This window comes from Scyliorhinus torazame, chromosome 1 (genome assembly GCF_047496885.1).
Source record: "Scyliorhinus torazame isolate Kashiwa2021f chromosome 1, sScyTor2.1, whole genome shotgun sequence".
Taxonomy (NCBI): Eukaryota; Metazoa; Chordata; class Chondrichthyes; order Carcharhiniformes; family Scyliorhinidae; genus Scyliorhinus; species Scyliorhinus torazame.
Window position 1 is genome coordinate 304,783,081 of NC_092707.1, and position 24,078 is coordinate 304,807,158.

A 24,078-nucleotide genomic window follows, 5' to 3' on the forward strand; every position below is an offset into this window, starting at 1 on the left:
CTGTGAGCCAAGTTGGGAGTGATACCCCAGATGTGGACTTCCTGGGGAAGGCAAAAAGACGTTCATGCGGTGTACTGTTAGTAGCAGTGCAAAGTAATGAGCGAATGGAATGTAGTGCATCAGGGAGGACCTCTTGCCAGCGGGAGGCCGAGAGATTTCTGGACCATAGGGCCAGCTGGACGGCCCTCCATACGGTCCCATTCTCCCTTTCTACCTGTCCGTTTCCCCGGGGGTTGTAGCTCGTCGTTCTGCTGGAGGCGATACCCCTGCTGAGCAGGAACTGGCGTAGCTCATCACTCATGAATGAGGATCCCCTGTCATTGTGGATGTAGGCGGGGAAGCCGAACAGAGTGAAGATAGAATTAAGGGCTTTAATGAAGGTGGCAGACGTCATGTCGGGGCATGGGATGGCGAAGGGAAAACGGGAGTATTCATCGATCACACTGAGGAAATACGTGTGTCGGTCGGAGGAGGGGAGGGGGCCTTTGAAATCCACGCTGAGGCGTTCAAAGGGGCGGGAGGCCTTCACCAGGTGCGCGCGGTCCGGCCGGTAGAAGTGCGGTTTGCACTCCGCACAGACCTGGCAGTCCTTGGTGATCGTCCTTACTTCCTCGACGGAGTAGGGCAAATTTTGTGCCTCAATGAAGTGGTACAACCGAGTGACCCCTGGGTGACAAAGGCTGTCGTGCAGGGTCCGGAGTCGGTCTACCTGTGCGGGATAGGGCGTCTGGGGGCTCGTTGAGTTTGCCAGGGCGATACTTAATCTCGTAGTTATGGGTGGAGAGCTCGATTCTCCACCACAAGATTTTGTCATTTTTGATCTTGCCCGCTGTGTGTTGTTGAACATGAAGGCTACCGACCATTGGTCAGTGAGGAGAGTGAATCTCCTGCCGGCCAGGTAATGCCTCCAATGTCGCACAGCCTCAAGATAGCCTGGGTCTCCTTTTTGACGGATGAGTGCCGAATTTCGGAGGCATGGAGGGTGCAGGAAAAGAATGCCACGGGCCTGCCTGCCTGGTTGAGGGTGGCGGCAAGGGCGATGTCTGATGCGTCGCTTTCTACTTGGAAAGGAAGTGTTTTGTCTACAGCGTGCATTCCAGCTTTGGCAATATCAGCTCTGATCCGGGCGAAGGCCTGTTGGGCCTCTGCCGTCAGGGGGAAATGAGTGGACTGTATGAGTGGGCGGGCCTTGTCCGCATAGTTTGGGACCCACTGAGCGTAATACGAGATGAACCCCAGGCAGCATTTGAGGGCCTTGGGGCAGTGGGGGAGGGGAAGCTCCAGGAGGGGGCGCATGCGGTCGGCATCGGGCCCCAGAACTCCGTTCTGGACCACGTAGCCGAGGATGGCTAAGCGGTTTGTACGGAACACACACTTCTCCTTGTTATACGTGAGGTTGAGGAGAGTGGTGGTGCGGAGAAATTTAGCGAGGTTGGCGTCATGGTCCTGCTGATCATGGCCGCAGATGGTCACATTGTCTAGGTACGGAAACGTGGCCCGCAAGCCGTACCGGTCGACCATTCGGTCCATCTCCCTTTGGAAGACCGAAACCCCATTGGTGACGTCGAAGGGGACCCTAAGGAAGTGATATAGCCGGCCATCTGCCTCGAAGGCGGTGTATGGCCGGTCCGATTTACGGATGGGGAGCTAGTGGTTAGGGTCCACCGAATTTAAGGGTCAGGCTCTGGAGGTTGCACTGAAAATCCAGGCCATGGATAAGTGCAGCGCCGAGGTTAGGGACGACGTAGAGTGAAAACCGCGGATCTCTACGCCTTGGACTGTGAGCATGACCGTGCAGTACCCCCGGATCGCTACGCGATGGGATCCGGAGGCCAGGGAGATACTTTGATTGGTAGGGTGCGCCTTACCGTATTTGGATGTACAAAGCTCTCGGTGCTCCCGGAGTCCAGTAGGCAGGAGGTCACGTGGCCGTTGACTTTCACGCTGGTGGATGCGTTGGTCAGAGTGTGTGGTCGGGACTGGTCGATTACCATGGATGCGAGTCGTGGTTGATCGTTGGGTAGTGAGGCGGCCGCCGCGTCGGGGTCCTGAAATGCCATTGGTCTCCATGTGCTGCGGGGTGGACAAGATGGCGGTGCCCGGAGGTCCTGGGGGTCACAAAATGGCGGCGCCCATGGAACGCACGTTGTGGGGGTGGAGCAAGATGGCGGCGCCCATGAAACGCACATGTTGTGCGGGGGAGAAGATGGCGGCGCCCATTGCTCGCACATGGCCTGGTGAGGAGGGGAGGATAGCGGCGCCCATTGTCCGTGACCGGCGGGGGGGGGGGGGCGCGACCGCTGCTGCTGAGCGGGCCTGGCACACCGCTGCGTAGTGGCCCTTCTTCCCGCAGGCCTTACAAAGGGCAGCGCGGGCCGGGCAGCGTTGGCGGGGGTGTCTTTGTTGGCCGCAAAAATAGCATCGGGGCCCCCCGGAGATCACTGGCTGGCGTGTAGTGCAGGCCGTACAGGGTGGGTAGCGCCCCCGCTGGGGCAGCTGCCTGTGGGGCCCACAAAGCGTAGGAGGAGTGGGCCGCGCGGTAGGGGGCGTAGGACTGTACATTGGGCACGGCGACCGTCATGGAAAGCGTTAGTGTTTTAGTCTCTGCGAGGTCGCGCGTGGCCCCTTCTAGGAGCTGCTGCCTGATAACATCGGACCCAATCCCAGTTACAAAAGTGTCCCTCATAAGGAGATCTGAGTGCTCCTTAGCTGTAACGTCCTGGCAGTCACAGTCCCGAACTAGTGGGATCAGGGCCCTCCAGAAGTCCTCGATTGACTAACCAGGTAGTTGAGTACGCGTTGCGAGCGTGTGTCTGGCGAAGAGCGTGTTCGTCTTCTGCTCATAACTGTCTTTGAGTCGAGTCATAGCGTCAGTGTAATTGGGCGCATCCTGGATTAGCGGGAAGATTTTAGAGTTGAGTCTGGAGCACAAGATTTGAATCTTCTGAGCCTCTGGAACAGGGGTCGGCGCCGCGTTGATATACGCTTCAAAACAAGCTAGCCAGTGCTGAAAGTCCTTGCGTCGCTTGCGTCGCTTGTGTGTGGATCCAGCTGCAGTCGATCTGGTTTAATCCGGAGGTCCATCTTCTGAATCAGATACTAATAAATTGAGGCACGATCAATTTGACTGGAGACGAAGTTGAATTCAAACTGAGGCTTTATTAGTATGTGATGTGTGGCCTCCCACAGCAGCTCACGAAATGGCTGCGAGCTGAAGGCCACGCATATTTATAACCCGGCTCCTGGGCGGAGCTAGCATGCAGGGGCGCAGATGAACCTGTACCGCAGGTTCTACCGTACAACCCTTAATATAGGAGCACAGTGGTTTACCACAAACCCTTACTATAATAACCATATTGTGCAGTGTCATTCAGACCATCAGATTGCGGAAATGGCGAAGGAGAGCCTCCCGCCCTCCAGTATATACATTTAGAGCCCCCTTCCTCGGACTCCAGCAAACCCCACACTCTTTCTGAACCTCTCTCTTTAATACATTCCACGGCTGTTGTTTGTTAATAAAGTTTACTTTCCTATGTATGTGAATGTTAGTGATAGGAAGAAATGTGATGCTGCTATCGGATATTTTTTGTATTGTAAGATACGTTCGTTGATTGTAAATAGCAGCATGAGTGTAGTCTAGTTAGAGACAGTTAGAGGTTCCCCTTTTCCAGAATGTTAAATGGCCCCCTAGAAATTTTTAGACATGTGTTCCATAAGACCATAAGACATAGGAGCGGAAGCAGGCCATTCGGCCCATCGAGTCCACTCCACCATTCAATCATGGCTGATTTCAACTCCATTTACCCGCTCTCTCTCCGTAGCCCTTAATTCCTCGAGAAATCAAGAATTTATCAACTTCTGTCTTAAAGACACTCAACGTCCTGGCCTCCACCGCCCTCTGTGGCAATGAATTCCACAGACCCACCACTCTCTGGCTGAAGAAATTTCTCCTCATCTCTGTTCTAAAGTGACTCCCTTTTATTCTAAGGCTGTGCCCCCGGGTCCTAGTCTCCCCTGCTAATGGAAACAACTTCCCTACGTCCACCCTACCTAAGCCATTCATTATCTTGTAAGTTTCTATTAGATCTCCCCTCAAACTCCTAAACTCCAATGAATATAATCGCAGGATCCTCAGACTTTCATCGTATGTTAGGCCTACCATTCCTGGGATCATCCGTATGAATCTCCGCTGGACCCGCTCCAGTGCCAGTATGCCCTTCCTGAGGTGTGGGGCCCAAAATTGCTCACAGTATTCTAAATGGGGCCTAACTAATGCTTTGTAAAGCTTCAGACGTACATCCCTGCTTTTATATTCCAAGCCTCTTGAGATAAATGACAACATTGCATTTGCTTTCTTAATTACGGACTCAACCTGCAAGTTTACCTTTAGAGAATCCTGGACAAGGACTCCCAAGTCCCTTTGCACTTCAGCATTATGAATTTTGTCACCGTTTAGAAAATAGTCCATGCCTCTATTCTTTTTTCCAAAGTGCAAGACCTCGCACTTGCCCACGTTGAATTTCATCAGCCATTTCTTGGACCACTCTCCTAAACTGTCTAAATCTTTCTGCAGCCTCCCCAGCTCCTCCATACTACCTGCCCCTCCACCTATCTTTGTATCATCGGCAAACTTAGCCAGAATGCCCCCAGTCCCGTCATCTAGATCGTTAATATATAAAGAGAACAGCTGTGGCCCCAACACTGAACCCTGCGGGACACCATTCGTCACCGATTGCCATTCCGAAAAAGAACCTTTTATCCCAACTCTCTGCCTTCTGCCTGACAGCCAATCGTAAATCCATGTTAGTACCTTGCCTCGAATACCATGGGCCCTTATTTTACTCAGCAGTCTCCCGTGAGGCACCTTATCAAAGGCCTTTTGGAAGTCAAGATAGATAACATCCATTGGCTCTTCTTGGTCTAACCTATTTCTTATCTCTTCAAAGAACTCTAACAGGTTTGTCAGGCACGACCTCCCCTTACTAAATCCATGCTGACTTGTCCTAATCTGACCCTGCACTTCCAAGAATTTAGAAATCTCATCCTTAACAATGGATTCTAGAATCTTGCCAACAACTGAGGTTAGGCTAATTGGCCTATAATTTTCCATTGTTTTCCTTGTTCCCTTCTTGAACAGGGGAGTTACAACAGCGATTTTCCAATCCTCTGGGACTTTCCCTGACTCCAGTGACTTTTGAAAGATCATAACTAACGCCTCCACTATTTCTTCAGCTATCTCCTTTAGAACTCTAGGATGTAGCCCATCTGGGCCTGGAGATTTATCAATTTTTAGACCTCTTAGTTTCTCTAGCACTTTCTCCTTTGTGATGGCTACCATATTCAACTCTGCCCCCTGACTCTCTGGAATTGTTGGGATATTACTCATGTCTTCTACTGTGAAGACTGACGCAAAGTACTTATTTAGTTCCTCAGCTAGTTCCTTGTCTCCCATCACTAGATTACCAGCGTCATTTTGCAGCGGCCCAATGTCTACTTTTGCCTCCCGTTTGTTTTTAATGTATTTAAAGAAACTTTTACTATCATTCCTAATGTTACTGGCTAGCCTACCTTCATAATTGATCCTCTCTTTCCTTATTTCTCTCTTTGTTATCCTCTGTTTTTGTAGCCTTCCCAATCTTCTGACTTCCCACTACTCTTTGCCACATTATAGGCTTTCTCTTTTGCTTTGATGCATTCCCTAACTTCATTTATCAGCCATGGCTGCCTAATCCCCCCCTCTGATAACCTTTCTTTTCTTTGGGATGAACCTCTGTACTGTGTCCTCAATTACTCCCAGAAACTCCTGCCATTGCTGTTCTACTGTCTTTCCCACTAGGCTCTGCTCCCAGTCGATTTTCGTCAGTTCCTCCCTCATGCCCCTGTAGTTACCTTTATACCTTTATTTAACTGTAACACCTTTACATCTGATTCTACCTTCTTTCTTTCAAATTGGAGATTGAATGCTACCATATTATGATCACTGCCTCCTAAGTGTTCCCTTACTTTAAGATCTTTAATCAAGTCTGGCTCATTACATAACACTAAGTCCAGAATGGCCTGTTCCCTTGTGGGCTCCATCACAAGCTGTTCCAAAAAGCCCGCCTGTAAACATTCAATGAATTCCCTTTCCTTGGGTCCACTGGCAGCATTATTTACCCAGTCCACCTGCATATTGAAGTCCCCCATGATCACTGTGATCTTGCCTTTCTGACATGCACTTTCTATTTCGTGGTGCATTTTGTGCCCCCGGTCCTGACCACTGTTAGGAGGCCTGTACATAACTCCCATTATGTTTTTTTGCCTTTGTGGTTCCTCAACTCTACCCACACAGACTCCACATCATCTGATCCTATGTCGTTTAGTGCTATTGATTTAATTTCATTCCTAATTAACAAGGCAACCCCTCCCCCTCTGCCCACCTCTCTGTCTTTTCGATAGGTTGTGAATCCCTGGATGTTTAAATGCCAGTCCTGAACCCCCTGCAACCACGTCTCTGTGATGCCTACCACATCATACCTGCCAGTCACAATCTGGGCCACAAGCTCATCTACCTTGTTCCGTACACTGCGCGCATTTAAATATAGCACCTTTAATTCTCTATTGACCGTCCCTTTTTGTTTTCTTAGTGTGGTGGACCTTGGTTTATTGAGCCTTTTCATACACTGTGTCATATTTTGTGGGATGGGGACTATCGTAACCTCTCCTGAGTTTTGTCTTTTCGTGCTTTTTTGTATTCCTAAGCAGCTACGCTTCCCACTAATTACTTCACCTCTTGGTTCCCTGACTTTCCCTTCCCCCCCAATCTCTAGTTTAAAGTCCTATTGACCACCCTATTTACTCTTTTCGCCAGAACACTGGTCCCAGCTCGGTTCAGGTGGAGACCATCCCAACGGTATAGGTCCCCCCTGTCCCAAAACTGATGCCAGTGTCCCATGAAAAGGAACCCCTCTTTCCCTCACCACTCTTGTTTAGGGAAATTAGGTAAATGTTTTTGGACCCATAGGACAGAGTAGAGTAGAACCTGTCCTTGGTTAAGGGTATCCAGCATTCCAAGAGAACACAGAAGACCCAGTATTGTGATCCTTCATGCTTTGCGTTGAGGATCAAGAGGACGGAGTGTAGCCATCTGGGATGGCCACTTCCAACTAGGTGCAGAGGAACTCGCAAAGACTGGCGGGTAAAATGGACAAGCCAAGAATCAGTCAGGCTCAGAGCCTGAAATGCATATTTGTCAGCAAAGGTCCAGACGGTATCGAAACTCCGTCCCATGAGCATGTTAATCAGGCCGATTAGCATTTGATGGCCCATCTTCCCCAAAACAAAGGATTGGTACTCAAGCAACCGGGACAGTCCCAGACATTTCAGTGCCACTCCCTGTTCAAGGGAAACGCAAACAACAGGGTCAGTGACCCCTTGGGACACGCCCAGCCATCCAGATCCCCGCCCACTTATTGGTTAAAGAATCAAACGGAGTAAGGTCCAAAGTGAAGGACCACCCAAAAGAGCGCAAAACCCCCCAAGTATAAGAAGAATTCGCCATATGTTTGTTCTCTTTTGGCCTTGGTACCCCGGTCACGGTCATCGCCAATCGTAGCAACGCCAGAAGCGAGTCCAAGTTCAACGCCCGCTACCAGACGGATGAGCCCAGCCGAGCAGCAGTTACTCCTTCGAACCCGAGAGATCCAGAATTGAACAGCGGCCACTGTTTTCTGACCTAAACCGGGTGCCCGAAGTTAAGTACAGGTTGTCTTAGTTAATAGGTGTAGTTAACTAGTAGTGTTTATGTTGCATGACTAATTGTGTGTCAATAAAGTACCCTTGACATGAACTAACTAACTGGTGTTTGTCTCTTTGATCGATAGCCGGTTGAAACTTGTGGTGGTATCATTCCATACCTGGCGACTCTCATCATTCGGACATAGATAGCATAGAAAGAAAGGCAAATTCACTGATTGCCCTAATTGGAACAGATCCACAGAAAACCAAGTAGAAAAAGAAACTAGCAACAGTATATTTGTGAGCAAAGAATCCAGACGGTATCGAAACCCCCAACCGATTAGCATTTGGATGGCCCATCTCCGTCAGACAAAAGACTGATACTTGAACAACCAATACAATCCCAGACATTTCGGCACCACTCCCTGTACTTGGGAAGCGTAAACAACAGGGTCAATGACCGCTTAGGACACGCCCAGCCATCAAGGCACCTGCCCCGTTATTGGCTCAAATCAAACACAGTGATCAAGAATTACCCAATTAGTGGGGTCCAAACCAAAGGACCACCCAAAAGAGCGCGAAAACCCCCAAGGTTAAAGAGAGAGACCACCATGTGTTTGGCCTGTATTGGACCTGGCGCTCCGGCAACGTCTACTTCCAATTGCAGCACCCAGATTCGTTCCCGACCCCAGCAGACATATATTCAGACAGTTTGTATGTCTGCAACAGCTTGACAGAATTCCTGCCCCTGTGGGAATCTAGAGGATTTATACCCGCCGACGGAAAATCCCTACCCTCAGCGCCATTACTCAAACACATACTCCAGACAGCGAAAGGTAGAAAATACGGAATAGTTAAAGTTAGAAGTCACCACCGTTCCACACCACCCGGTAACGTGAAAGCAGACGCCCTAGCGAAAGCAGGCACACGACATGGCCACTTTTGGCAACCCCCCGGGAGTGCCCCAGTACACGCGGTCCAGGTCTCACAGACCAACATTCAAGATTTAGCCCAGGCACAAAAAGATGAGATGCTAAAGGAAATTTTAAAAGGAGACTTCCCAGCTCCCTATGGTAAGTTTAAAGATTCTTTAACGATCCATGAGGGAATTGTTTTAAAGGATGGTATTTATATGGTCCCCACCCAGGATAGGAACCAGATTATTTGCCAATTCCACGACGGACACGGACACCAAGGGATAGAATCCACCCTTGCCTACCTCAGACCTCTCTGCTGGTGGCCCGATTTAAAAACTGACGTAACCCATTACATTGAGAATTGTTTGATTTGCGCCCAGAACAACCCGGACAGATATGCAAAGAAAGGTCAGCTAAGACACACCTGCTCTGTAAATGGCCCATGGACGAACTTGCAGTTAAACTATATTGGTCCTCTCCCCCCCTGCAGAAATGGATACAAATATGTGTCGGTCATCATCGACACATTCACAAAATGGGTAGAAGCATTCCCTTCAAGAACAAACACGGCCAAAGCCACGGCAAAAATTCTAACTGAGCAGATTTTCACTCGATGGGGACTTCCCCGTAGTATTGAGTCGGACCAAGGTTCGCACTTCACAGGCACTGTCATGAAAAATGTCCTGACGATTTTTGGCATAAAACAGAAGTTTCACATTGCCTATCACCCCCGGACCCTAAAGGCAACACTTAGGAAGATGGTACAGCAGCATAATATGACATGGGACACAGTGCTCCCATTCGCACTGATGTTTATGAGAAACACGGTGTCGAGTTCGACAGGATATACCCCCCATACCCTCATGACCGGACGACCCATGAAGGGTGCCGAGTATTTATTTGAACTTGATTTGGCCATCCCCGCAGTCACCGCCCTTACCCACGAAAAAGCGATCCAAAACATGATGGAGAATATTAAAGCAGCACAGCTCACTGCAGCTGTTCGACTAGGCATTAGGAAAAAGCAGAGTAAGGCCTGCTTTGATAAAGCAGTACACCCGGTAGAGTATACAGTCAGACAGCAAGTCATGATCTCCCTGTACAATCCTAGTTCATTCCTCTCTCCTCAATTTGCAGGACCCTACTCAATTTCCGATAAAGTAAGCCCCTCAGTCTACAAGATCACATATCCTAATGGAAAATCAGGATGGTTCCATAAAAAAACAGCTTAAGTTTATGGAACGCAGTGCAGCCACACAAACCACCTCTCACTGGCAATGGCAGACAATGGAGACCCGCCCACTGACAACCCAACCCAGCCCTCCCCCAGCCAGGACAGCACGTCAACAGACACGACCTTGACTCCGCCCCCAGAGTCCAATTTCACCCTCACACTTGATTCGGCCGCTAGCGATAGCGATAGTGACAGCGAAAGCACAACGGACGCCCTTGATACTCCCGTCCAATGGACAAACAAACCAGGCCCCAGTCACTACAGCCCCAGTGACACCGACCATGATATGTTCGGCCCCTCAGACACAATTTATTTGCTGTTACCAGAAACTGACCCACCACCCGATGATAATGACAACCCCCCTTTCCCCTACCGCCCTACAGAATACGAAACAATGGCACAGCGACAATTCTTATCATCTGACAAGGAACGACGAGATGGACCCCACATCGGCCCACACTGCATTGGCACTGAAACTCCAGGCACGAGTTTGGCATCCGGGAGATGGTGGTGACTCAAAGTCTGACTCCCACCATGCTAATCTCTTTGAGACCCTTTTTGGAATGGAACCTTGAGGTGTCCAGATGATGAGAGAAAGGAACCGACTGAGATTTACGGTGTCCTACTCCCTGATGGAACCTGCCCGCTTTCTTCTTTAGTTTGGTTTTTAATGTTGAATGTTCTCTCTCTTGTACGACTTTGTGTGTCGACCTCAGACACATTTCTTGATACAGTTATGACTACTCCTCTGATGCCACATGGCAGTTAAAGGCACAAGTTTGCTGAAAGTCCATAGCAATTCAAATTCTTACCGTTCTTGTAAGGTCACTCAGGCAGTGGAGTAACGGCACTTATCCCCGCCCTGCCTGAGGCCCCCTATGTATTTGGTCAGCCAAGCTTGGGTAGTGGAGCAACGGCACTGATCACCGCCCTACCCGAGGATTCCGCCCATTCTTGCCCTGCCGCGGCTCATACGCACCCCATTCGGAAAATTATTTTCAAAACTCGTTTGCTGTTCTTTTCAAAAAATGTGGTTTAAAATGCACTTTACCACAACTTTTGTTCCCTTTCCGGCGACCCTTCGGTTGCTATCCCCCACCTGCTATTTACATGTTGAAACACTTGATTGAAATGATTTTGCACTGGACGGAGAAATTGTCCACCCACTCAGCCCATCAAACACAGGCTGCGAGTGCTCGCGCTGTGACAGAATTATGTTTTCCGGATGTCTTGTCTCCCAAATGGTTGTTTAAAAAAAGAAAATGAGGGAGTCACATATGGTGACGATTCTAAATGGGAAATTGACGTTAAGGAGAAACAGACAGACAAACAAGATATTAAACAACAAGATAATAACAGATATTATGCTTGTACCCCCAGGAAGATACGAATATACCAGAATACAGCGGAAGATACAGACAAGATGAAGATGAACCTGATGATCAGCATCATGATCATCGTTGGATCAATACAGTTGCGCGCGTTACCCGCGCCTACACCCCTCACCACACAGGCCTTAAACATGACCACCCAACAAGACACCCCTAGCCCGGACACTACACCACACATAGACACCACACTGATATCCCCACATGGTGTGATAATATCATAAAATGGTACTCCCTTTCGTTCACAGTAGAGGCCCGACTGGTTATAGCTATACTTTGCAGTGTCATCCAGACGATCAGACTTCGGAAATGGCGAAGGAGAGCCTCCCGCCCACCAGTATACACACTCAGAGCCCCTTTCCTCGGACTCCAGCAAACCCCACACTCTTTCTGAACTTTTTCCTCCCTAATAAATTCCGCGGTTTGTTTTTAATAAAGTTACGTTCTCTGAAAATTGATTTTAGTGTTAAGTAAGAATGGGATGCTGCTATTGTTTATGTTGTATTGTAATAAAAGTTCTTTGGTTATTAGATAGCAGCATGAGTGTAGTTTAGTTAAGGACAGTTAGAGGTTCCCCTTTTTGTGTAACGAGACATAAATGTATGTTTGAATGTTATAGTGCCCCCTTAGAATTTTTAGAGATATGTGTTGTATTAGGGAAAACTTAGGTAAATGTTTCGACCCATAGGACAAAGTAGGATAGAACATGTCCTTGATTGAGGGTACCCGGCATGTCAGAGAACAGGAGAAGATTCAGTAGTGTGATCCTTCACACTTCGCGTTGAGGATGAAGAGGACGGACTGTAGCCATCTGGGATGGCCACTTACAATAAGGAACATGGATGGTCGCAAAGCATAACGGGTAAAATGGACAAAGCAAGGTTCAGGCAGGCTCAGAGCCTGAATGTATATTTGTGTGCAAAGAATCCAGACGGTATCGAAACCCCCAACCGATTAGCATTTGGATGGCCCATCTCCGTCAGACAAAAGACTGATACTTGAGCAACCAATATAATCCCAGACATTTCGGCACCACTCCCTGTACTCGGGAAGCGTAAGCAACAGGGTCAATGACCGCTTAGGACACACCCAGCCATCAAGGCACCCGCCATGTTATTGGCTCAAATCAAACACAGTGATCAGGAATTACCCAATTAGTGGGGTCTAAACCGAAGGACCGCCCAAGAGAGCGTGAAAACCCCCAAGGATAAAGAGAGAGACCACCATGTGTTCGGCCTCTCTTGGACCTGGCGCTCCAGCAACATCTACTTCCAATTGCAGCACCACCGCAAGTTCAAGTTCAACAGCCGCTACCAGACAGATGAGACCAGTTGAGCAACAGTTACTTCTACAGACCCGATAGACCCAGATTCAAACAAAGGCCACTGTCCCTCTGACCTAAACCATGTGCCTGAAGTTAAGTACAGGTTGTTATAGTTGATAGGTGTAGTTTAACTACTAGTGTCTATGTTGCATGATTAATTGTGTGTGTAAATAAAGTACCCTTGATTTTGAACTAACTAACTGGTGTTTGGCTCTTTCATCGATATCCGGTTTAACCTTGTGGTGGTATCATTTGATACCTAGTGACTCTGAGCAATATAATATCAATATTCAAAGAAAGAAGGGCAACCTTATTGATTGCCATATTTATAGTAAAAAAAGACAACAGCCCACAGGAATGACACTAGGTTTTTAAAAAATACTTTATCACAGTTACAAAGCCAGTGCTCAGAGTGTGGACGGGGGCAAATCCCTAATCCAGCTCCTTGCCTGCTCCAAAAAACAATTCAAATTGAATCCAATTCATGATCCCCACAAGAGAGACATACCAGATGCAGACATTACACCTGACCTCACGCTCACCTTAGCCAAAAGGCTAGAAGGCACAGAGGCTGACTAACTAAAGGAACTTTATTAATGAGGTGTGTTCCATATAGGATGCTTCTTTACTGTGCAGTTACCCCCGCAGGCGATCGGTGAAATCACTTCTGATCATGCTGGCATGCACGTATTACAATGCTCGGTGCAGTTTCAATGCTGCTTCTCAAAAATCAATATAAATACATAACAGGTACATTGGCTGAAATGTATGATTATGACATTGTGGCTCTAAGCAGGCTGTTGCTTGATCAGTTTGTGTGACCGCTCTCCCAATTTTGGTATGTCCCATAGTTTTTTGAGGAGGGCTTTGCAGAGTCAACATGGCTGGGTGTGCCTTGTCATATCTGGTGTCTCGGTCAATGCTGTGTGTTCTGCCTGGGTTTTATTCTTATTTGACATTTTTGAAACAATAGTTCACTAACCTGTTTCAGAGTCAGCGACATTACTTTCAATATGGCCACGTGTAGGCCAGGCTGGGTAAGGTTGACAGATTTCCTTCGCTAAAGGACATTAGTGAACCAAATGAATTTTTAAAGTCGATCTGGTAGTTTCATGTTCACCATTACATTTATTCCACATTTATATAATTAACTGAATTTAAATTCTCCACTTGGTGTGGTGTGATTTTGAACTTATTTTGAATTGAAGCATTAGTCCAGACTTGTGGATTCCTGATGATAGGTTAGCAACCAGCAACATTAACTCTATTTGCCTCTCCTTCCAGATGTTACCAAACCTGCCAGTTTTTCTATTTTTACTCTGTAGCACTAGTCCAGTTATTTAACACTATGTTACAATTCCCATGATCCCAATTTAGAATTTAGTTTAAGTTCTCATGCCACAGTATGTATACTTCCTTTTATCTCCACTCAAGTCCAAATAATAGCTCAAGTACTAAATCAGCCTCCTCTGAGGTTAAGCACATTTGTAATTGCAACTAGCATTTACTACTCTCCATCTTGTATACATCAGTTCCAATAAATTAATATTTGTGTGCTAATTTTCATTGGGAAGGCATTCATCCCCAGGTTACATCCTGAACTTGTACCAGAACTATGCTGTGGCAACACTGATTCTGAACTATGTTGCCTTGTCAACCTGTTTAGAGGATTTCTGTGTAATATTATCATGGTTCTTGTTTCGCCTTCACCTATATGATTTAGTCGTCATATTGGTCTCTTTTTTCACCTCTTTTCACTGTGAAGTAAATCAAATCGAGGTCGGGGCTTCACTTCCGGTTTGGGCACGATCCACTTCCAGGTCGTGGAGGTCAGGTCGGGTCGGGTCAAAAGGTCTCCAGGGGCCCCGGAGGATGTTCAAGCCTGCAAAAAAAGATAAAAGAGAGAGGTTAGTAATAATGTTAGTCTTAGAATTAAATTTCAAACGGTTAGCAGTTTCAAATTCCTCGGGGTGCATATCTTCAAAAATCTGTCCTGGTCCACCCACGTCGACGCTACCACCAAGAAAGCACAACAGCATCTATACTTCCTCAGGAAACTAAGGAAATTTGGCATGTCCACATTAACCCTTACCAACTTTTACAGATGCACCACAGAAAGCATCCTATCTGGCTGCATCACAGCCTGGTATGCCAACTGTTTGGCCCAGGACCGCAAGAAACTTCAGAGAGTCATGAACAATGCCCAGTCCATCACACAAACCTGCCTCCCATCCATTGACTCCATCTACACCTCCCGCTGCCTGGGGAAAGCGGGCAGCATAATCAAAGACCCTCCCACCCGGCTGACTCATTCTTCCAACTTCTTCCATCGGGCAGGAGATACAGAAGTCTGAGAACACGCACGAACAGACTCAAAATCAGCTTCTTCCCCGCTGTTACCAGACTCCTAAATGACCCCCTTATGGACTGGCCTCATTAATACTACACCCTGTATGCTTCATCCGATGCCGGTGCTTATGTAGTTACATTGCATACCTTGTGTTGCCCTAGTATGTATTTTCTTTTATTCCCTTTTCTTCCCATGTACTTGATCTGTTGAGCTGCTCGAAAAAAAATACTTTTCACTGTACCTTGGTACACGTGACAATAAACAAATCCAATCCAATATCACCTGATGTTTGCACCTTACGAGGAAAATAACTTTTTAAAATTATACACATACATATTTACACATATATATATATAAACGCGAAGTATCCTCGTACTTTGCAGAGGAATATTGTTTGTAATTTCATACACTTACAGTAAAACTTAATTTATTTAAACTAATTTGTCCCTTTCGGTGAATTAGAAACGCTTCCAATTTTGGTTTCCTCGCCCGTCTACTACTGTAGCTGCAACCGATGATTATTAACTGTCTTCCTACAACAGATTGAATTTGGTTAGGTATTAAGATGATAGAAGTTGTAATAGCGAGTGAACATTTGCAAAACTCATTTGAGCATTAATGTTCGTACGTCACAAGTATGGGAGGAAATTTCGAAGGAGCAGAGATGTCTTGAGTACCTGATTATGACATAATTGTCCAGAGCAACAGACCTCCCACAGATTGGCGCTTGACCAGGCATCTACGACTGAACTGGGGTTTGATGTTTGCTGTGACCTAGTTCTGTAAGCTTTGGGTGTACAGTGCTTCCTTTGCCCTGTTGATGGCGCGCGTTCATTACAAACTGCCGGACAGTGCAGCACCTCTGACAAAGAAATGCAAACTCCCCCCCTCCCCCGCCCCCCACCCGCTCTGCCAATCTCCTCGCTGCTGAAAGGCGTGCTCACGCCTTATCTGCGCTAATCTAAAGAATAACTTATTCAGTCTATCTGCACAAAATTGAAATTGATCTTTATCGTTCGCTGTCTCTTTCTCGCTTTGATCTGCAATATTCCTGATTAGCAATTGAGCACGGCACCCTCTCAAAACGAATCCTGTGTAGGGTAGAACGATTCTTAAGAACATGTAGTCGCAAAGAAAAAACAAACTATTTAAATAATCAGCAAACTTTTGTTTCAAACTGTCTTCAGAATACAATACGTTCAGACACTTAGGGGGGAAAAGATCAAGTATAAATCTTATGCAGAGAACACATGCTCACATACATGTGTGTCTAAATCTTAGAGTGTAATAGAAATTGTATCATGGTATCTCTGGCAATATGTATAATATTGTAAATCATAGGACGTCCATTTAAATTACAATATAGCCGATGCAATATATCAATTTATATGTTTGCATTTGAACCTCAGTGCTGCACAGCCCCGTTTAAAACAAATTCCTTTTTTGCTAAGTTGATTCGACTGACTTTTGTTTGACCGTTTCCCTGGATTCCAAAGGTGAGGGGGTTTGGGGGCTGAGTTGCGGGATCTTCGGCCACTTCACACCCGAGAAATGCTGAAGACGCCGCAAATCTTCCGAACCAAAATCCCGCTTTTCGCGCGCGAGATAAATTTGTGGTCCCATGTGTGTGATCACAGCCTCCTCATTTGTCATCATAACAACCGTTTAGTGTAAAATTAACAACAACTTAACTACACCAGTTATAAACAAGATCATGCATTACGATAGATTGACGGACAGTGGGCAGCAATAATCAGCCGAGTATGGTGTGAAACAAACGATTAAAAAACAAAAGTACCGAGTTTAATTGACTTTTCACATGCTAGGGTTCTGATTTGACAGATGGCTGTAAGACATGTAAATGCGTGCGCACAAATAACATGTTTCGTGTGCATTTTTAAATGTATTTTATTTCAGAATATTATTTCATGTTTTAAAAATCTGAGTAACATTCACACAATTGGTTTCCGCATTTTGCACAGTTCAAGACTGACTTGTGTAGCCATATATAACTTATATGCCAGAATTCATATTTAGGTAGTTTAAAAAAAATAAATTATTTACATTCTACGTATTAATAACCTATTGCAATGTAATGCATTTTCAATGGTGTGGAAGAAACATCTGAACTTCAGTTTTTTTTCTTATCCCAGAACAGTATTCTCCACTTAAAATGTTTAAGACATAATATAATTTATCGTTAGGGATACATGTTATGTATGTATTGTATTGTATATGTTATGTATTCCCATGTCTTACTAACAAATCCTGTCAACAAACATTATAAAAAAACGAATTAAGGGAATGGCCAAAACATACCCAATTTATTCAAAGACTTTTTCTGGTCAAGTAATCCGTTTTGATTACTGCTAATGCTTGCCAAAACCCGGATCATATACCCACCCCGTTCCACAGTATGATAATGCCCATTGCGAAATCTTCACATTAATATTCATTGCCAGCCACCGATTTAAAGCTGTTCTGATAACTGAATTGCCAGATCTGACGATTATCTTTGAAAGGCATATCCTGTCGTAGATGGGATTTTGAGTTAATATTTCTTTGAATTTAAACCATTGAATATAAAAAATGTTAAATAACAAGTTTGCAATTGTTTTATGATTCAAGCTTTATGTAGGCACCACAAATGATCTGCTTATATATATAAATATACATATTAGAAAGACAACAAAGTAAGCATCTTACAAAAGAATATTGGCTACGGGGTATGCACAGGTGGGCTACATATTACACTTTACTTATGAGTTCAGGTGTTATTTGGAAATGACTTCGGGAGCTTTGGTTATTTGGAACGATTCCAATGCGTCCTGTAGCAGTTGGCGGGATGTATACAATCAATTCAGATTCTGATCATCACTTTATTTATAAATGAATCCCTGTCCTTACTCCACCTACCCCAGCCCCCAAAATATAATTACCTTGTATGCTAGACACACTGTCTCGCATTGCAACTTGATATAACAATATAAAGAAGCTCTAACAAATGTCAAGTTTTTGTTTCACAATGGCAAGGTCCATGATTTATTTACGGTTCAAATGCAGAGTCTAGAGAGACATTGACGCCCGTTTTGACCCAGCATTTTAAATGGCTGGAATGTGTTTCCAAAGAAGTAATGCTTTTCGAAGTGAACCTCCTATGTAAAGTGGTGGCTGGCCGTTTAATAATGTGCAGTAGTGTTATTAAGAATGTTTTGTGTGCCTGTGCATGACTATAATTCAACAACAGGCTGGCTGAGTGGAGTCCCCCCTGAAAGGGTCGATGCAGGGCTTGGCAAACGTAACCTCTTGGCTCTATGCGCCGTCCATCTGTCTGCACTTGAATCCAGACAGATTCAATAGGTCCTTGTATGCTTATGTCTGGCTGCAAAAAGGTGAAATGGGTCTGTATTAAGACCAGCTAAATGTTCAAGTGCTTACCATAGTAGTGACCGTTGGATTAAAAGAAACTTAAAATGATGTCCAAGAGTGGCGTCTCTCGTGGTGTGTGGGCATTCCAGGATATTAAAAGCAAATAGTTGATATCGTCTTCGTAAATAAAGCACACCAAGAGGATATGTTGACCAACACAACACCTGTAAATGTGTTGACACTGAGGAGATAGCAAATGAAACTTACACTGCAATTTTTAAAAAAGCCAAACAAAGTTACTTTCAAATTACCCGCCAAATTGAATAGATTTAAAAGGTTATTGTTAGATTTGACTTTTGTTTTCAAAAAGTGAATAACGTCATTCAACTTTATGCTCAGGGAAAATATAATCAATGACGCCTGCTAAGGAAATTGTATGTATGAACGTGAGAAGTCCGATAAGATATGAAGTCATTAGGATCCGGTGAAGACGATATTGTGCTATAAATTGTACAAAAGCCTGTTGGCGAGCAGGGGAAAGAGGATATGCAGATGTCTGTCTATCTTTCAAGAGAGAGAAAAATAGCCGCGAGAAAATATTTAAGTGACACAGATAGGGCAGCTTTGGCATTTGGCTGCACAGCTTTAAAAAGTTAAGGAAAAGAAAAGAAATGCGGCATGGTACAACCGGTTTCCCATTTCCGTAAGGTTGCTGTAGTTTGCAATAATGATCCCTAGCTTTCGGTGGGGTGGGAGGAGAGAGAAGAATGCTCGCTCTATATCTAAGCTAATGAAAGGTACTTGTTTTCATGTTATTTGGCGCAAGCCAAAATCCAGTTCTACGAGTTATTTTTTCACACCTGGGCGGCAGAGAGGGGGAGGGGAAAGGGATGAGGGGGGGGGGGGGGGCGCAACACAGATCCAGCTACAGACAAAACAATCTTTGTTGTACTACTACCTCTCGGTTGCCTGTCTCATCTTGAACAAAGGCAATGAATATTATAGCACCAGATCCATATGTATAACATAACACACAGCATGCATGCCACCAATTACGTTTGGATTGTACAGCAGGGGCATTTCAAATGCTACACTTTCTCACTCAATTTTGTATGCCGAGACACATATCTTTTGTTCGCGATTAGTTTTGGTACAAAGCCTACACGATTTGCACTTCTGAATATAGTGCAAACGTCATCTGAGCGCGTTCTGCTCAAGTGCCTCCTAATATGTGGGATGGAATATGGAAGCTTGTAATTGACACTCATTTTTACTGGCAAGCGCTGGCACGTCTTCAGGACTCTGCAGACAGTACTGAAAACACCGCTAAGTTCGCCTTTATCTTCAGTAGGTATTGCGGCGAACCTGTGCAATAAAGCTCGTCGAATCTGTAGTAATGAGAAAAGAAATGTGACTGAAAGTGTTGTATTATTGTTAGCAGATCAGTCTTGTCAGCGGACAGACATCAAACAGCGCATTCAGTTTAATGTACTGAAAGCGAGGAAAGTCACATGCCGTCACAACTGTCCGCGAACCCAAAATGCAATAGTTTATTCAAATTTTATTGTCTCCTCTTCTGTAACAAAACGCTCCTGGGAGTTAAATATCTGGGAGTGATCAATTAGTTATTCCAGCATTAGCTGTCAGAGTGCAAACTAAGACTCTGCCTTTTATCTTCCTGACAATTGAATTAAACTTTCGAATTATGCAGGCTGTTGACCACTGACCGCAGCAGCTATGTAGATTATGCAAAACATTTGATTACAATCAGCAACAATAAGGCCCTGAGCACCGAGTAAAGGTTGGCGGCGGTGGGGTGTGTGTGTATGTGGCGGCAGTGCGGGGGTGAAGAAGGGGTGTGGAGGAACTTCTCCACTACCCGGTGAGAAAACAATAAAAAAAGAGTAAATTTACTAAATGATCTGGCGGGGGGGGGGGGGGGGGGGGGGGGGGGCGGCGGCGGTAATGACAAAAACAGCACAGTGATTTGATTTATCTTGCGAGTGGGTCACGACTGTTAATTCCTGATCATTTACATATTGAAATGCGACCAAGCGGACACTCAATTTTCCTGCCCATGTTTTGCACATGGCTCTCTCGATTTCCAAGCAGCCAGGTTACCTCGCAACGCCCCTTGAGGAGGTCAGGCGGTCGATTCCGCGTTGATCAATTTTGACTGCAAGGCATCAACATTATGAAAAACACCCTGGCACCAGATGGAGCGAGGTCTAGGTAAAGGTCAAGGTTAGCTCAGCCTGCTATTGAATCGGCTGCGTGATAGATCGTTGACTTGCTTTGCTCGGAGGCACCCATAGGGGTTTCTGCGAATAAAAGAAGTCACAAGTGAAACGCTTCGACGCTGCTCTGAATGCTAAAATAATTATTAGGATGCATTAAAAACGAGTAGCCAAATTCCTCTTTGAGAAAATGCACACGCAGAACGGCGCTCGGAACATTTTCCAAACAAATCAGCCGACTTTGAATACACAGCTCCAGTCATTGGGCACATCGCATAAAGTTATAATTAGTGAGCTAATCAAAAGACGGAATTAATTTCTTCACCACCGACTTGTCCGCATCAGATTCGCAGCTGAATGTGTCCATCGTAACCCCCCCCCCCTCCTCCCCGCACACACTCCTCCTATCATTCTATCGGGTAGTAGGAGAAGGTTGTGCTGGGTCCGAGTCACGGTGGGCGGACATTACACACAAAAGTTACTTTTATTTGTCCGCGTCGACAGTTTAACTCAGGAAAGTGTAGAAGAAACGGGGGCTGCGTTTCTGTGTGCCTCAGACCGGCCAATGCGCGGATCAGCTTAACTCAGTTCAGTAACTACTGGACAAGATGGCAGATAGGAGCTGACCAGGTTAGCAACCAGCTCCCAGATGCAGATTAGATCAGAAATCATTTTGCATTAGAAGTGGGGGGAGTTCTGCTTGAAGGAACTTGGCTCTGGCAGTTCTGCAGCTCTTTGCCCTCGCTCCCTATAAATTTACAGAACCCTTTCCTGCAGAAAACCGCACATTAAAAAAACCCACAAAACAACCTACAGTCATTTGGAATCCTTACAGATGGGGAATGTACTTTCACCGTTTTAAAATAAGTGCCATCCACCCTGAGTTAAGAGTTATAAAACCATTTTGTTTTACATCCATGACTTTAAGTAACCTAACTTCCTCGTGTAAGAAGGATGGTACAGCTGCAACCGCAGATCTTATCTGATCGTTGAGTGTCAGAGTAAAAATAGTTAACCCTTCAACCACTTGCTCCAGCTGGTGAAAAGAGAAAAATGGCGCAGTTTCTGTTAACATATCGTACCATTGATCACAAATGAGTTCAATTTCACTTCTGCTGCCTGAACTGTCTTGCTGGCCATGTTCACGTTCAGGGCCCTCCAGCTAAAAGCATTTGGACTCCATAAAAAAACCCACCCATCATAGACACAAGGTTACGTCTGGGGGGCACAACACTCATACTTCATGGAAACAATGAATTAAAACGATTCTGAAATCTTCCATATTTTACAGTCCCTGTTGCATTAGTACACATTTATTGTACAGTACAAGTTTTATGAAAACAAATTTCTTTAAACTATCTGCCACGATAGTTATCTCGCTGAATCCCCAATCCTGGACCCGCGTGAAAATAAATTCTTCCTTATTTACGATTCTCTAATTGCAAAGCATTATGTTACACATTATTTTTTTCTAGTTTGTTGTGCAAAATTTATTTTAAATCAACATGGAAGGGCAGATTTAGAAAAAAATGTTTTATTTTATATTGATTTCCTAGACTTCAAGCCATCGTATTTAATGGAAACCAAGTATCACCAAGGGCAACAGAATTAACATAAAATCATTTTTCCTTTAAAAAATCATGGTGCTTTGAAATGTTATTACTTTTTAAAATAAAACGGTCGATGCAGGTGCAAAATCTTCAAAGGTTACTCGAACACTTATTTCTCACCTCGCATAAATGAATAGGGCCGAATGCGTATCTTGAAATGAGAAACAGCATGGCTATTTAAACATGATTTGCATTCAACTCAAATACCTGCACCTAAAATACCTGCAAATCCATTGAAAAACGAGGAATGAATTGGTGTGAAGATCAATTATCAAGCCGTTCTCGTTTAACATACCGTATAGAATGAATAACACAAAGGGTAGAAAAATAATAGGATTAACATTTTCACTTTATATTTTATATTCACGTTATTTGATGCATTTCCACAGTTCTGTGAAATGTCCACCGATAAGTAACCGAAAATAAGGGACCCTGGTTAACAAGTAACGTCACGGAAATAGATTGTCGAGGACACTTTGAATTTCATAGAATTTACAAAATGAACATGATATAATGTTATATATATATATATATATATTTAAACTACATACACACAGAAAGGGTCAGCAACCTCCAGGAGCAGTTGCTTTTGTGCTAGAAAGTGAAAGAAACCCATTGACTTGATTTATGATTTTAATTTAAAATAATATACAAATGTAAATATCTGCTCTCTATCCAAGTGCACAATCTGGGCTCACGTGTGCTCACGCCATTCCAGTAGTCTGGAATTCTAACACCCGTTTTGCTATTTATACTTTGCAAACCTCGTCCATTTCCCCAAATGATTAACTGTGAATAATGTCACCCTTCTGCCGCAAGTTGACAAACAAAATAGCGGGGCGCACGCAAAAGATGTGTGTGTGCATATTGACGTGTGCCTTTCTCCTCTCTGATTGCCACCCCCCCCCCCCCCCCCACCTCCTGTACAAATGTGAGCTTCTTGGCGTGAATTTGGCCGGTAACCCTGTGCCCATGAGTTGCAAGCAGTTTGGGCTGGCAGAGGAGAGAGATAGGGGTGCGAGGGGGTGGCAGAGGAGTGGTTTTGAGAGAGAGAGAGGAGGTGGTGCTGTGGGTGGGGGGTTGATGGATTGATTGGAAAGCTGCCTGAAGCTGCGCCTATTGGATAGCTGTAGCTGTGAGTGTGAGTGTGTGTCTCCCTGTCTCTCTGATCACTGGGGTTTGTCCAGCCCCGTGTCCCTGGGTATGTATCATTGGCTTGCTGTCTCCTCTCGCCCTGCCCAGCCACCTCCTGACGTTCAAGTTCGCGGGCACGTCACGTACGCACTTGAACTTGGTCGTTTTAAAGCCATGACGGCTATCCCACAATCCATCTCCATCCGCCATCTTTGTATTATTTCTAATTTATTTTATGTCAAGCCATTGATGAAGATATTTTCTCTGGAGTCTCCTTCTTCCCGCTCCCGATGTGACCGAGCATGTCTCGCCGCAAGCAAGGCAACCCTCAGCACTTGAGTAAACGGGAATTTTCACGTGAGTAGCTTTGGATTTTTTTTTTCGTTTGTTGTTGCACTTTTCCCTCTTTAATTTAAAAAAAAAATTATTTTAAAAAAAAGCTGAGGGGGTGAGGGGGGGGAGAAAAAAGAAATCTCCCTCACCACCAAAGTGGGGAGAAGAGAGAAGCAATGTGCGGGGAGGTAGTTGTGAGGTGACTTGCAGCAGGAGGAGGGGTTGGCGGGGTTTCGCTGAGTGTTGTCCGGACGCTTTGACAGCAAGTGCCGGAGCCAGTGGGACAGCAGCTGTGGTCCGAGCCCAAGGCGCCCGGCGCTCATTTCACATCCACCTCCCACCCACCCACCCTCCTGACAAACTCCTCCAGCTGGAGGGAAGCCGTGTCCAAAAGTAGGGGTCAGCCCAGCGCCGGACACTTTACCTCAGCCCCGGGACTTTCTCACCCTGCCCGCCGCCAGCCGCC

At 45.5% G+C, this 24,078-nt stretch overlaps 1 protein-coding gene across 4 annotated transcripts in view; it reads left to right on the forward strand.

Annotated features, from left to right (window-relative positions):
- Positions 1-23,300: 23,300 nt before the first annotated feature.
- bcl11aa (BCL11 transcription factor A a) overlaps positions 23,301-24,078 on the forward strand; it is a 304,266-nt gene continuing 303,488 nt past the window's right edge. For 2 of the 4 annotated variants that reach the window (XM_072507811.1, XM_072507809.1), the window contains exon 1: positions 23,301-23,636. In XM_072507811.1, coding sequence (XP_072363912.1) covers positions 23,582-23,636 — 55 coding nt within the window. In that variant the 5' untranslated portion in view covers positions 23,301-23,581. The remainder of the gene's footprint in view (positions 23,637-24,078) is intronic. The other 2 variants (XM_072507810.1, XM_072507812.1) reach the window with 2 other exon arrangements.